At 30.8% G+C, this 15,509-nt stretch overlaps 1 protein-coding gene across 3 annotated transcripts in view; it reads right to left on the bottom strand.

Annotated features, from left to right (window-relative positions):
- The window catches only part of LOC127705225 (lactadherin-like), a 31,110-nt gene extending 15,867 nt beyond the window's left edge, over nucleotides 1-15,243 (bottom strand). The window contains exons 1-4 of one of the 3 annotated variants that reach the window (XM_052209544.1): nucleotides 15,167-15,241; nucleotides 14,599-14,674; nucleotides 5,240-5,445; nucleotides 638-760 (exon numbers count right to left, since the gene is read on the bottom strand). In XM_052209544.1, the coding sequence (XP_052065504.1) occupies nucleotides 638-760; nucleotides 5,240-5,445; nucleotides 14,599-14,662 (393 nt within the window). In that variant the 5' untranslated portion in view covers nucleotides 14,663-14,674; nucleotides 15,167-15,241. Of the gene's footprint in view, nucleotides 1-637; nucleotides 761-5,239; nucleotides 5,446-14,598 lie in introns of all 3 variants that reach the window. The other 2 variants (XM_052209543.1, XM_052209545.1) reach the window with 2 other exon arrangements.
- Between the last annotated feature and the right edge of the window lie 266 nt (nucleotides 15,244-15,509).

Below are 15,509 nucleotides of genomic sequence, written 5' to 3' on the forward strand. Positions count from 1 at the left end.
TTGCCGCCATTTGTTGTGACATTTTAGTTTATTCCTTTTTTAATTGTATTTTATAGATGTCTTCCCATTTCAATCAGATATCTTTGACACTCTTAGTTGAATGTTTATGCAAATGTGAACTTAATTTTTCTAATTCTTAGACGAGTTTTTTTCTATAGTTTACAGATGTCAACACTTATTGTTGCGGTGAAATGTTACTCTTGTGTTATTTTTAGTCACATCTTGAATAACCTTTCACCTCTACTTGTCTTCAAAGATCTCAAATGTAATAGATCAGATGAGTACAAAAGGAGTAAATGACTTAACCGATAACTTTTGCAAGACGTTTTACTATACTTTCTCGAATGAACATCCTCTTAAGATAAAGCTGTTTCAAACTTCGAATGTGACTTGTTAGAAAAGTGAACGCGGGAGCTCGCGTTTAATATTTAGGTTCTAAAACATTCTATGGTATTCTAATAACACTAAAATATTCGAACCTCCCTACTTGTACGGGCCGAAAAATCAATCTGTGCAATGACGTCATAACAGTTAAGTAATAACAAGTTGTGAACTTGACGTCATAATTTTGTATTTTTACTATTATATCAACTCATTAATTTTATTTATCAACTCTTAATCTATAGATACTACTTACCTTGTGATTTTCATACTGGTCTGTGACGTATGCCTCGTTGTAATCATCCATACTATACGAAACTTTAAATGACGTCACCCATTCCTTGCCGTCACCTCTACCCTGTGTCATCACTCCAGTCACCTGACGAATAATAATCAAAGCATGCAATGAGATAATGCAAGTTTGTGACAAACTCAAAATTTCCTGTCATATGTCAAAGCATTATTCTTATATTCAATACACGTATTTGTGTGATGTTATTCCATCCTATTCTACTGTCGGGCATGCCGGATCCCAAGCTATATTTTCAATGTGCTTACTGCATGGAAAACAGAAGTGAGACATAAATTATATTCGGATGATTGAAAAAAAAACATTCGGAAATCCTTTCTTTTTACCCGATAATCAAAACTAAAAAATGAAAAATGAGGATTACAAACAAACTACAGAGCCTACTGACGTCATGACTCCCGAGTCCCTCTGATTAATTTAATCTCACTGGTAGTTGTAGATGTTATACACAAAACCAGGTTGTACAAATAGTATTTATGGAATATCAGCATGACTATGTTGTCCATGACTGATGGGTCTACATGTGAAGAAATATAAGACACCCTTCATGTAAAACAGTAAGAATCATTTTTAAACGGTGACACATGCAGAGTACATATCTTGATTTTGTGATAATGTCGTTATAAAACATCTATTTCTCTAAATATGCCACATTCCTATTTTGGTATAGGAATAATGGTTTTTAGAGAAATTTTGAAATGGTCTAATAAAGCAATTTAGTACGATTTTGTTATCTTTTTATATTTTGAGAAAAGATCATAAAACAACAAATAAGTACTTGAAGGCCATACAAAACTAATTGGTGAGTTATCTTTTATTTTAGCCATTCGTAAGTAAAACATTGGCGTTGTCTAATCTGTAAACGATAGGTGTGTCTCCAAAACAATTGAAAGTTTTTTCGGTCACATGAAAATATTGATGTCATATCGGTACATACACTGTACATGTACTAGTGATCTACTTACGAAACGTTACACAAAAAGATCATGTGATTTACTTTCATTCAAGTAATTTGATAAACTCTCAAAAACATTCGATAAAATTTTTGTTTGACTTTTCATTTACTTTTTTTCTGTCAAGTTTTTCATATACAGATATGTTCCTGTCACATAGTAGTTTTTTAAGATGTAAACTTTATGATTACTTTTGATAAAATCATGTCAAAATTTTAAATGCCAGCAGTACAATGCTAAATACAAAATGCATAGCACCAAAAAGTTTACTTCATTGAACAAGACAACAATACTTCTATGCTGTCAAACGTTTACTTGATCTTGATTACTGACGTAGGTGCTTGATCGGATTTTCGAATCTACAAATTTTCCACCGTGTTAATCAAGATGTATTAAATGTAATTCAGACTAAATACAACCGTGAAATATGCAATTTTCTCAACAAGCATGTAATTTGAATTTCGCCTTGAGGAATTTAAAAATTAAAAAAAAAGCTCTTAAAATTAAATTAAGCTACAGCCTTATCAAATGAGGCATAAAGCTTTCGTAGGGTTATTTGTAGATACACGTAAAAGAGGACATTAGAGGTAGTATTTGATTTGACAAATCCATAAATTGTGTACTAAAAGTATTCCTATCAAACGCGTATGAAAGACAACTCTTTCAAATGTGAAATCTTCAGTTACATTTGTTGAAAATGCAACACGAAAGAAAGAGTTTTTAAACAGTACTATCTATGACAATTGTACAAAATAGAACAATGACTAATATTTTTAAAGATTTGGGTATGAAGTAAGTGTTTTCTTTAAAGACCTCTAAGATCCAATGCATGTTTATTTCAGCATATTTCATACTTCCTTTGGCAAAATTCCTGTGTTACAAATAAAATGCACTTTTCCCTGAAGATTTCTTTAAATTAATTGGAGATTTCAACAATAATAAGATAGTTTAAGTCCTATTTATTTACCTGCTCAATAAGATTGTCAATAAACATAAAGAATATTTGTATTTTATTTCTGATAACTTGTTAAACAAAGTTTCGCCGAAGTGTCTCCTGATAAAAATCTCTGCCTTCGGATTTACTTTAATATCATAGGAATTACAGGTAAAAATCGTATAATAAACCAATTTTAAAGTTATTTCGTTCAGGTAGTTATTGAATATTACATAAGTATATTCAATCAAAAGTGTTAATAAAATACTCTGTTGATCTAACAAGGTTTTTAATTATTAGTCAAACACTTATCTTGTCTGCTGTTGAAATAAAGAGATATTTATCTAAACAAGCTAAGATTAGTCTCCCTTGGAATACAAATAAAGCACTCTCCTGCTTGGAAGGCATACACAGTACTGAGAAGTTTGGGAAGTCAGTCACCCATTTATGTTAGCTGTCTGAGATTTGGATTAACAGATATAGGTGCATTTATCATATTATAGTTTTACCCTCTAATTGGGAGTCAGATACTTTAAAGCAAATAAATATATGAGGTTTACTGTGAAATTCAACACACAAGTTCTGGCCTACAAGATACATCTCAAGACACAACTTATCGCAAAAAACAAGTATTTCATGTTGATTTAAGATTTAAATTACAAAGAAAACTTTTTTCTGTTTCGTACATGTGACATTAGTATACAGTAAATCCTGGCGTATACGATAACTTGAATTTTGTTTATTGCCGGCCGGGAGCTGTATCGTATTATATTCCAATGATGAAGCAATTTTGAAAAAAACACGTATAAACTGTAAATACCGTCCTTTCACGAGATTAACGATCTTTTGTTAGATGAAGAGGTGAAACGTATTAACGAGTACTTTAAAGAATAGTTAAAATATTCCCTAGTTTGAGATTATATTTTGGTAACCACACTTCACGCTTTCAATATTTCAAATTTGAATATATTTTTTTTTTGCAGTGTCACCCTTGAAATGTAAATTTGTTCCATTTCAAGAAATATGATGAAATAAAACACGACCTCAAAACATAGACATTAAATTCAACAATTCATTTTTATTGAAAAGAATGTTTATTATATAATTTGTTATCTATGATGTTCATCAAAAGAAAATTGTGAAATATGCTCTAAATAGATATACAGTTTGTCTTGCATGACTAGGGCACGTTATAAATCAACTTGCTGAAGGGGTCTCAATGAAAGAAGATGTTGACTCTCATTTCTTTTGTGAACAGAAAGAATAAAATAAATTTTGGTCATTATTTCTTAAATAATTTTCAAAACCTGGTATCGTATTCGAAGAGATAAAATATTTTAAAACCCATCTGTCATGGGTTGTCTTTTCATAACAGACCACATGCTAATGACTACTAGTTGAATTGAATGGAGAATCAGAAACCACATACCACAGAACAATATCTATGAGAAAGAAAGCTATTTGCCATTACTAATAAATGTTTTAAGGGAGAAATCATTTATTTTGGGAGTAATTTTTGCTCTAGATAATTTAATTTCGAATTATTTCGTTGTCCTCATTCAACATAAAGTTGTTTTTCCGTAAAATCCAAGCCCGTCTAGCATTGCAATTTTGTTGGTAAATGTCAGACAGTCTTGATATTTCAGTATTTCAGCAATATTAATAAATTTCGTTAACTGATTGTGTTTCATTTCTTGTTGTGCCATTTTTACCGAGTCCGATTTCATGCCATTCTTCAACCAAAGCAAAAGACGCGAACTTTCTCTGCCGATAAACCCGGCCTATCTACATTCGAATTTATGAGATTCCGGCCTAGTGTTTGGTTTTTTTTCCTTTTCTTGGTTGGAAAATTCCAAGTTTAATTTAAGGGTTTACAACATCGGTATCTTACTGTCATTTCTTATTTCCCCTACTCTAAGGTTTTATATCACAGAAGACAAAAAAATGCAAATAAAAAACATTTATATAGATATAGATATAGGAAGATGTGGTATGAGTGCCAATGAGACAACTCTCCATCCAAGTTACAATTTATAAAAGTAAACCATTATAGGTCAAGGTACGGCCTTCAACACGGAGCATTGGCTCACACCGAACAGCAAGCTATAAAGGGCCCCAAAAAATTACTAGTGTAAAACCATTCAAACGGAAAAACCAACGGTCTAATCTATATAAAAACGAGAAACGAGAAACACGTATGAACTACATAAACAGACGACAACTACTGTAATCAGATTCCTGACTTAGGACAGGTGCAAACATATGCAGCGGGATTAAACGTTTTAATGGTACCAAACCTTTTCCCTTTTCTGAAACAATAGTATAACATCACAACATAGAAAAACACACTATAAAATATCAATTGGAAGGCTTAACTCAATCAAAAAACGTAAATTAACACACAATGAACGAATAAATTTGACCTGTGACACCTGAATGCAAATACACAGTTAATAAAAAATTACAAGGGATAAATAATTAAAGTCAAAAGTAAATAAACAGGTTTAAACAAAGTTAGAGTATGTTATCACTGTGAAATTTCAAACAATATATATTATGATTACTACATGGATATGAATATTATGATTGTACAAACAAGAATTTATGAGTGTTCTGAAGATATACCTGTTAGAGAAAAAAGTTAAACGTATGATTCCTTACCCTTGCCGCTACTCCAAGGTCAATCTTCAGCCATTCAGAGGATGATTTATATTTAGAACACCAGCCATATTTGTTTGGGAGATAGACACGTGCATATTTTTCACTACATTTCTTATCCCATTCTTTAGGATACGTGGACGATGCTGTTATCTGCCAGTTCTGAATTGCACCCGTTATCATGCCCAAGGGGCCATTCGTCACGCACACTGAAAGTACAAAATAAATATTTTTTATTAAGGTGTTTTTTTTTCAGGTATGTTAAGGGATACAACATAAGATTCGGAATTTGGTCGCTTTTTTATTTGGACTTTCAGATTAATGTTTGCATTCTTGTCAAACGCGTAAACGATTTTTGTCCTCCCCTTATAGACAATAATATACTAAATTGTCATAGAATTCCCAACAGTATATTTTTTATCCCAATTAAGAGCCTTAATCATTTAATACTTCTTGTTCAACGATGCTAAAGAAACAAAACTTATACAAAGTTTACAATGGTCGTACGACTGTATATTTACATAAAAAAACAGTTAATTTGCACATGAAAGGATTCTGTCGTTAATCAGAGCGCAACTTTATAAAGAAGACAGTACTTTGAAAGATTTGTAATTGCCGCAAGATCTTTTGTAATGAAATAAAAGCATGCTAACTGATTAAATTAGTTATGAAGATTTTTCATGCTTTTGTAATAAATTACATATTTTTGTTTCTTTTGCTGTATAAATCACACAATTGTTATGCTTTTAAGTATTTGCTTAATTCATTTTTCTCAGTACTACAAGTGAAGCTAAATGTGTATTTCAATTTTGCTTTTGACATTTAATGGGGCCAGTTTAATTGACGTTTAAAACGTTTGACAAGTTTCTTAATTTTATTTGAAATTAAAATCAGGTGCATGTCAAATATGTAATTTGACCTAACATGTAAAACCTGAATATAAATTGCATTTAGTGCCCTTTAAGTTCACCACAGAATGAAGTTGACATGTCATGTTTTCTGTGGCATGGGAGTATTGCAGTTCTACATTCATCAACAGGCAACGTAAAATGTATTTTCAAATTAAAATTACGTGATGTTTTTGTTATTATCATTATCGAATTTTTGCTGGTCTTTTGTCAATGAGATACAACTTTGAAGTGAATATGATAATATGTGTACAGAAGAAAATACGTAGGGTATGTTTTTTAGTATCTAATTTAGTGTTGGCTATTCTAAGTGTGTCAATAAAAACTTATTTATTTGAAAAAAAGTTTTAAAAAAAAAACATTGGAAATTTAGAGGAAAAATCTGGAAGGAAGAAGTTTGCTGACATTGTAAAAACAAAATAAAAATGAGGCCCATGTTTTCATTTAACATGTTCTGTGCAAGTTATCTCCCGTTGAGGTAGTTCAATGTAGATATAATTTAAACAAAGTCTAGACTTTTTTCCTTATTTTTTTGTTTAATTTCCGAAGTCAATGATAAATAAACTGCGTGACTGTGTACTTAATGTATCAATTATATTTCTTTAATTTTAATCATTTGTCTAGAGTGATTTATTTACATTAAAACCCGCAGTACTATATGACTTCAAAATCCATACCAAAAAACACCAACTCTTACACTAATGGAATGCAAGTAGCGTTTTTGATAAGGGGAAGACTAAAATATATCATGATCGTTCCAGTGGAATGTTAAGATTACAGCAAATGCATTGTTTCCCATATTCAAATGTTCGAAATCAGTTAGATATGATTGACTTCGTGTATTAAATTAAACATTTTAAAAAAATCAAACAAACTTCTTCAATTTATGGCTTAAAATGTCTGATTTATAGCTTTAATGTTAGGCCAACAAGTAATGTTTTAAACTTGTAAAGAAATGTTTCAAATTCCTAGTTTGGTGATATTGAAATCTCGTGATAGCCTGGTGCAAAGGTGATCAAACTGCAACATTTATGGCATTTTAAACTAACGATCGCTAACTGTGTAAACATCACAGGAAAACAATCACAGTTATTAACTCGAATTGATTGAAAAGAAATTCCTACAACAACGGAACAATTTCTCAAATCGTATCTGGTTTGGATTTTAAACTCTCCAAGAAAGCGTACAGGTGAACTTGACACACACGTTATAGTACTACGAGCTCTTTAATGTCACAAACATACTATCATATGCAGTGACACGGACACATGGTTAATGTTTTGTAGGCTTTTATAACGATTTGAGTTGACTTTCGACCACACCCAAAGGAAAAGATTAGGTGCATCAGTACAATATGTGCACATAATTGTCATCTAAATTTTATATGCTAATTTTCACTCTACGATACGAGATTACTAAAAGATAAGAAAAGTCTTGTACATGATAAATTATGTAAAATAAAATTTATGTTGTTCATTAAAAATAAAATACCAACGTCCTCAAGATTTAAATTTATCGTATATTGCAGTCCATATATTTGAAAACAACTACAATTCTTGTTTGTTTTATAAATACAACGTTTCTTAACGTTGTAAATTCTAAAGTGACTTACATTTGTGAAATCTTACAATTTAAAATACTCTTTAGGTTTCAATTATGAAGATTAATTGTTCTAACTTCTAATTTCAGTGGAATTTATCTTTAACCATTTACGTTTCAACAAATATCGGGGGTTAGGTTTTAACAAGATGTTCCTTTTCCGTCGTTCTTCATTTTTCCTTTTTTTAATCCGAAGTACACTACTGGACTTTTATTCTCAGTTTCTTTTCGATAAAAATAACTCTCTAAACGTCTTGAACACTTGTACATATATGTCTTGCGGAAAGAAAGTAAAAATGGTGACAAATGTTCGTCGTAGTCGGGCAACGATCTCAAGATGAAACGGAAGTAGTTAAACCTCGCACAAAAATTAATGACTAAGGATCTAATCCGGTGATTGAAAAACAACTGATGTATTTTTACTTTTTGGCACAGTTTTGACATAATTATTCTTTAAATATACGAATAGAGATTTTTAGTGTATCAAAATAGTAAAACTGTTACTTAAACACGGCGCTTCGTTAATTCATATTGTCGACTCTCTAAATTTAAGGCGAGAAAACTGTGCTAAAGTAATTTCTTATCTTCCAAATTTAATTGCATACTAAGTACAGATATGTTTTTAACACATGGTTATAATTTGGCAGGAATACTGTTTTGACTATTAATTTTCTTCAATTAATGAACGAAAACACATTCATGATTTCTTACAAATTAACTTGTTTGATTTAAGTGTTTGTAGGATATATAATGCAATATTGACTGTTATAGTACACCGACGCTGCAAATCATTTGTAGGCCGATATTAAGTTTTTTTTGGCGTCAAAAGTTAATTTTCAAACGCGGCTACATCCCTGTCGTACTTTCTATATATTATTTCTGGAGTTCCCTTTCTGTAAATGCTTCACATAAAATGTGTGATATGAGCCACGCTCACTTTCCCTTACAATTGTGTCATTTTAGCCTTTCTAAAGTTTCATTTTGGCTTTTCTGAGGTTTTATTTTGGCTTTTCTAAAGTTTCATTTTAGCTTTTCTGAAGTTTTATTTTGGCTTTTTTGAAGTTTTATTATGCCTTTTCTAAAGTTTCAGTTTAGGCTTTCCAAAGTTTCATCTTAACCTTTCTAAAGTTTCATTTTAACCATTCTGAAATTTCATTTTAGCCTTTCTGTAGTTTCGTTTAAGCCTCTCTTGAAGATGCATTTCTTAATATTCATTTTAGCTTTTCTACAGTTTAGTTAAGCCTTTCTGAAGTTTTTTTCTGAAGCCTCTCTGAAGTTTTATTTAAGCCTTTCTGAAGTTTCATTTTAGTCTTTATAAAGTATCATTTTAACCCTTCTGAAGTTTCATTTAGGCTTTTTACAGTTTTAATTTAGCCTTTCTGAAGTTTCATTTTAGCTTTTCTTAAGTTTTATCTTTATCCTTTCAGAAGCCGTCTAGGTTGATCATAAAGGTGTACTAAATATCCCTGAAATTTTAACTTGATTTGGCCTAAGTACCACACATAAAGAGGAACATCTTAAAACATATAGGTATTTGTTTTGTCAGTTCATGATCACATGTTTCCTCGCCTTGCTATCAAATACACTTATGATCTGTATGCAGGGTTATCTTTCCCAGCAAAAATAGGCGAATTATTATCGTTTTTTAATGAAACAATAAAGTTTTAACTTTACAACAGGGTTAAAGATAACGATTCTGTCCCATAAACCATTATTATGTAAGATGTTATTTTTGCAAGAAAAAAAAACCATGTCAAATAATTCTTCATAACTGCCATCAGTGCATGTGTGTGTTCTAAATTAGTAAGAAGATCCAAAATAAATCGAGTTCGTCTGCAGAGACGTTCAATATCCTGTCACAACCCTCTAATTATCAAATTAATTTCATATCAAATGCTAACATAACTTAGATCTATGAAAAGTGGATAAACAGTGTGTGTGTGTTTCTGTTTCTGTTTCTGCGAAAAGTTTGTTGTATCACTGTACTGGTCTTGCGGTCATAAACATTTCGAGCATGATTTTCGTACTCAGACTCAGAAATCAACCAAGCAATATACTGGATTTGGTGTTTTGAGCACAGATTTTGTACTCTGAGTACGGAGTAAAGTTTTATGACCGAGAACCCTGGTCGTTGTGATGTTTGAACAAAAAAACTGGTATTTTCTTTTCATTTCAGAAACTGGTTTGTGCATGAGACGACTAGAAATTCTAGTTCACAATAATGGCTTGGTTTCTTTTTCGTTGCGGTATATCACAATGTGTCCATTTTCCGTATTGTGAAAATATAAGCTGAGCGTTTTGTTTTGGGACACGTTGGGTTTTTCATTTGATATTGTTTCGTATTTTGTCATGTCGGACTTTTTATAGCTGACTATACGGTATGGGTTTTGCTAATTGATGCAGGCCGTGTGGTGACTTACAGATGCTCAAGTCTTCTTTATTTGGACTTGGTTTGAAAGTTGTCTCATTAGCAATCATACCATATCTCCTTATTTTATAAAATCATTACAGTAATGAAAGCGAATTGAACAGGATCTTCTTGGTTTAACACTCCAATAAGTAAACTACTATACGCGGAGTCTTAATTTTTATTCTATCTAAATATAAAATACGTATATTTATATGAATTTATTTCACGGTTTAAATATAAATCACTAGTTCTATCAAACTCAAATATTCATACATTTTTCAAGTCAGTTTTCAAAGAAACTTGTACTTCACGCATTTCCATGGAGCAAAACAAAATCTTCAACTGATATATCTGATTTTCACATCCGAATGAGTTTGGCAAAGAAACCACGGATTCGTGCTCCGACTACTAATATAAAGATTGGAGTACGTTTCAGAGTGTCCTATGGTTAATTATAAATCTGTTCAGCTTTTATGAAAGTGTTGAATAACAGGGACAATATAGAGAAAATCGAACTATGGTATACTATGATCTTATTAAAGATGAGAGTTTGATATATTTTGTCACTGTGAGAAAAAAACGTCTTCAAACCATGTACATTGTTATACAATGAAAAGAATTGATCAAGTTTTATTTGAAATACATTCAGTTCAGGAATTTTATTTTATCTATTAAGTAACGTACTACAGAGGTGTTTGGTGTACTGTTCAAGGTAAATGTAGGGTCAGATAGCTTAGTTGCACATGATAATGATAAAATTGTTACCTCTGTAGAAGTTGTATGCGAAAAACTTAATATCGTTTAAATTGTTTAAAATCTAGCCTTATTTTTTTTGACGAAAATGTTCTTGAACCACAATTAAAATTAAACGTAAACGTCTAATTTCAAATAGAAGATACAAAATGTTGTATGATTAAAAATGCCGGCCTCAAGGTTCTCACGTACGTCTCCTTTTTGATGTGAAAAAGTCGAATTTTGTGTAAAATTGATTAAAAAATTTATTTTTTTTATATATCTGATCTAAAATAAACTTTTACATATCTTTTATTGTTTTCCCAATAATTTCATAACAGTATCTTTTTTTTCACCTGTTCAGTCTGCGACTAACATTCTTGTCTATAGCTTAACGTTTATATACGTTGACGGTTTCTACTATATAGATGAATCATTTGATTATCTTGTTCCCCCATTTTTCTTTGCGCAAAAGTTGTGGAATTTTTGGTCGTTGTTTGAATCTACTTTTTGGCTTCGGTATATACATAGAATTTCAAAGTATTCATTGAAAACACAAACACATTCCGATACTACCTCCTGTTGTCTTCTGTTACCACTTCTGATTAATATTATGTTCAAAAACAAACAAATGATTATCTGAAAAGACTAGTTGTTTGATTTTTGTTTTTCAGTTTTAATGGGAAAATGTTTTGGAATTGTTTCAACGATATTTTATGTTGACTGATTTTTGTTTAGCATATTTGCCAGATGCCAAATCGTTGCAAATATATATTGAAACAAAAAACCTTCACTTTTGACCACAGATGAGTTGGGTCTAAAATGTAAGAAGTGTCTTTAATATATAGAAATAAGAAGATGTGGTATGATTTCCAATGAGACAACTCTCCACAAGAGACCAAAGGAAATAGAAATTAACAACTATAGGTCACCGTAAGACTGCCATGTGTCATGCTTCCCATGAAAAACTAAACTTAAAAAAGGAATTCACAAAAAGTAACTTAAATTTATTCTAAAAATAGAAAATTGGCTTGCTTTTGTATGTCTGTATACTATTCCACTGAATTCATGTTCGCTTCATCCCAGTAAACCTTACGATCGAACATTTTATTTATTAAACTTTTTCATTGACCTTCAAATGTCCTTGTATTTCCATAATACCACGAGAAAGGTGAGGAAGTCATCTTTCAATAGTCCCCTAACTCAGCAGCTACATGTATACAGCCCTTACCTTTATAAATTTTGACTTGGATGGAGAGTTGTCTCATTGGCACTCATACCACATCTTCTTATATCTACTTACCGCCTTTTATAATTGTAACAAAAAAAAAGCAATAAACGAGCCGACGCTAAATAAATCGAGGCGTATTGAGTTTTTCTTTTAAGTTTTGTCCTTTTCCTGTGTTAAATTGGCCTTTCGGTGATTGAATTTTCGTTTCTTTATCTCCAATGGCAAATATTTGATACATATTAAGGTCAACCAATCATAAAGGATAACATTTCGGTTACATACTTCATCAGAATATTGTTCAAGTGTCATTCAGGGTATGGTAGTAGTTACATATATGAAAAGGGTCTCAGACCTATCTAAGACCCTCTTTCGAAGAAAAGTTTACTATCATATATATTGGTTCTTAATCAGTGACAGAAGACATTTCCCATCGTCAATGTCGCAATTGTACATAACAAAAACAAGTTGCGCTGTTAAAATAGAAAACCCTTCCAGTTAGACCCTCCCTTCTCACCTCGTCCAATCAACTCAGTTAATGGCAACTGTGTCTATAACAATGAGTGTACTCATAAGTATCCATCAATCTTAATGAATATTAACAAAATATAAGAAAGAGATTTACCGTCTTTATGCAATACTTATATCTACCTATCTCAGACAGATGATTAAAAGAGAATGTGCTAAATTGCAATTCAGATAGAAAATGACAGTGAAATTTGTAAGAGAGGAATTACCGTAGAATTTTATGTTCGTGTTCTGTTGCCAAAAAATCTAATGTTTTGCCTCATTTCTTTGTTGTAAAAAATTAATAACGTTAACCATCGGAAGGGATGATCTGTTATTTTTAACCTCACAAATTAACACAGTAATTGCCCCATTGATGTTGTTTTTGTTGCTTGATCAATCATTTTTATGTTTTTCAAAACAATGTTGTTTAATTATGTAGGGCGATAGATTGATAAATTACTTTCCCCTAATCTATAGTAAATGAATGCCTACTATTTCTAGTCCAAGACATTCTGCTAAGTTATGTACTTGCTTCGTCGAAAATCTGGGGGTTTTTTTTCTTCTTTTCTCTTGTTGATATTTTCAAAATTGTTCATTATTCTGTCTCTTAAAATTATTCTTCCGCGTAACGGCTTTAATTATTTCTCTAGATTTGTCATTTAAACAAATATTTATTTTCGTTTTTTTTTTCAAGGAAAAAAGTAAAGCTTAAGCTTTCATTTGTTTACCTAAAATGAAAAATTAACTTTTCTCTGGGCAAAAAAACATCATCTCTCTTTACTAGACCGCGATTTGATAGTACTGATATGAGGCGAAAATTAAAATGGCGTTTTACATTGATGTTAAATTCAATTTGCATCTAAATTGAACATTGGTGGACTATCTTTAATATCCGGCAATACTTTAACCATATAGTTATCCTCATTTAATAATGACGCAACACATACATGTATACTGATCAAAGGAAACTTACCATATAATTACATTTCCAATAGTCAATAATTAATCGATTAAAATACTCTGTTCGATATTAAAATCTCCTAACAGTATTAATCAGCTAAATTCCGATGTTCGTCCAAACTGTACAACAAACATTAATATTTTATTCAGTAATCTTGTCGCCTAATAGACATGTTTTAAATTGTAGGCCTAGTGTCACGTAAAATCTACTTTATTTCCAATTTCATTTGATAAATGTTTCTTTTTCGTACATAACTGCAATATATTGCAACGATAACTATCTATGAGCTCAGACTAAATATCTAATACCCTTTAATCACGTTATGTTCTATGTCATATTTTACCTGAGTATAGTTATTTTGACAGGAAAGACCTGCATTTGTGATAACATAATTTGAAGTCAACTAGCCATTTCTGTCTTATAAAAAAGGAGCGAAGTCACGATGAAAACCAGTCTACTTTCAAGGTTAAAGATTTTACAGGATAAAAAGATCATCGCTTTCCATTTTTTTTTTTATTTTGAGGCTTAAGACAAGGAAAGACTATTGTCAGTGAGGGCCCTTTAAAAGATCACGTATCATGGCATATCTTGTGACTTTTAAAATAAACCACATGCGTAGTATTTTGTCAATTTTTGCTGAATTTTCAAGTTTATAAAATTTTTGCACAGTTCAAAACTGCGCGAAAATAGTAAAGAAAAAAATTACATTTCAATAACAAGAATTTTTATTAACTACAGAAAGAGGATGTGCTTACACGACAAAAATAAACCACTTCAAACAAATCTTTTGATAAACTCTGACTAAGTGTACGTTTTTTATTCATGTTGTAAATTTAATATCATTTTATCCGTTTGTCAACAAGAAGAATTCATATACTGAATAACAAAACAAATCAAAACATAAATATAAAAAAAAAAACTAGATGCATAAAACTTTCTAAGATATGAACGACAAATTATATAATATTAATAGTAAAAAATACTGTACAAAATAAGATAATATAAAATACTTACCACTTGCAAAAGTATATCCAATACTCAGAAAAGCTAAAAGATATATGTATAACCTGGCTAACATGTTGGACAGTTTCTGAAATTAACAAAAATCACAAATTTGTCAGCACATTTAATAATTCACAAAATTAATAAAATCCCTACACGAAAATCACTGATATTAATTTCCCTTTTAATATAAATCCAATTCAGTTATGTTCACATTTTATTTTTTAAGAATGTATTTTTTTTTTCTATCACATATAATATGTAAGCTTATATGTTCACAAAAATCCTAAATTGTTTATAATATTTTGTTAATAATTGTTGATAGTATAATCCAATTGTTACACGATATATTCTTTATATTCCTATTAATATATATGTTTGTTGTTATTATCAAGTTTTCACGTAAATATCCTATATAGAAATAATGTTCCTTTATTAGCGTAAAACCGTCAACGCAATTTCAAAGTAAATCACAAATGTAGATTGTATTCAGAACGTAGTGCTCTGTGGTTGGGTAAAAAAAAATCGCTATCGGAGAATATTTTCGTCCACGCGGTTTGGCAAGCACAGGTAAACTAACTTCAAATAGTTTAGTATCACTAGCATTTAATTATGCAAGTGAACGGACGGAGCCTCATGTCATTTTAGATTTACCTGTACACAGTGACGTACCTATAAATGGTGGAAATATTTTAAATTATTTATCTTCGCATCTTTAAGCTTGAGTACAATGTAAAATAGGCGGGGACTATATGAATCGTGTGATGTATACCTTTATTTCTCAGGTCTTTATCCAGCATGGCGATACATCCTTACAACTGTCAATATTTAAACATTCTAATATAATAATATCAAATGTTTATTTATGTGAAAAACTATGGATCTAAATAGAAGAAATGGAATTTCAAAACGTAAAGAAATTT

Source organism: Mytilus californianus, unplaced genomic scaffold (genome assembly GCF_021869535.1).
Source record: "Mytilus californianus isolate M0D057914Y unplaced genomic scaffold, xbMytCali1.0.p SCAF_6, whole genome shotgun sequence".
NCBI lineage: Eukaryota > Metazoa > Mollusca > Bivalvia > Mytilida > Mytilidae > Mytilus > Mytilus californianus.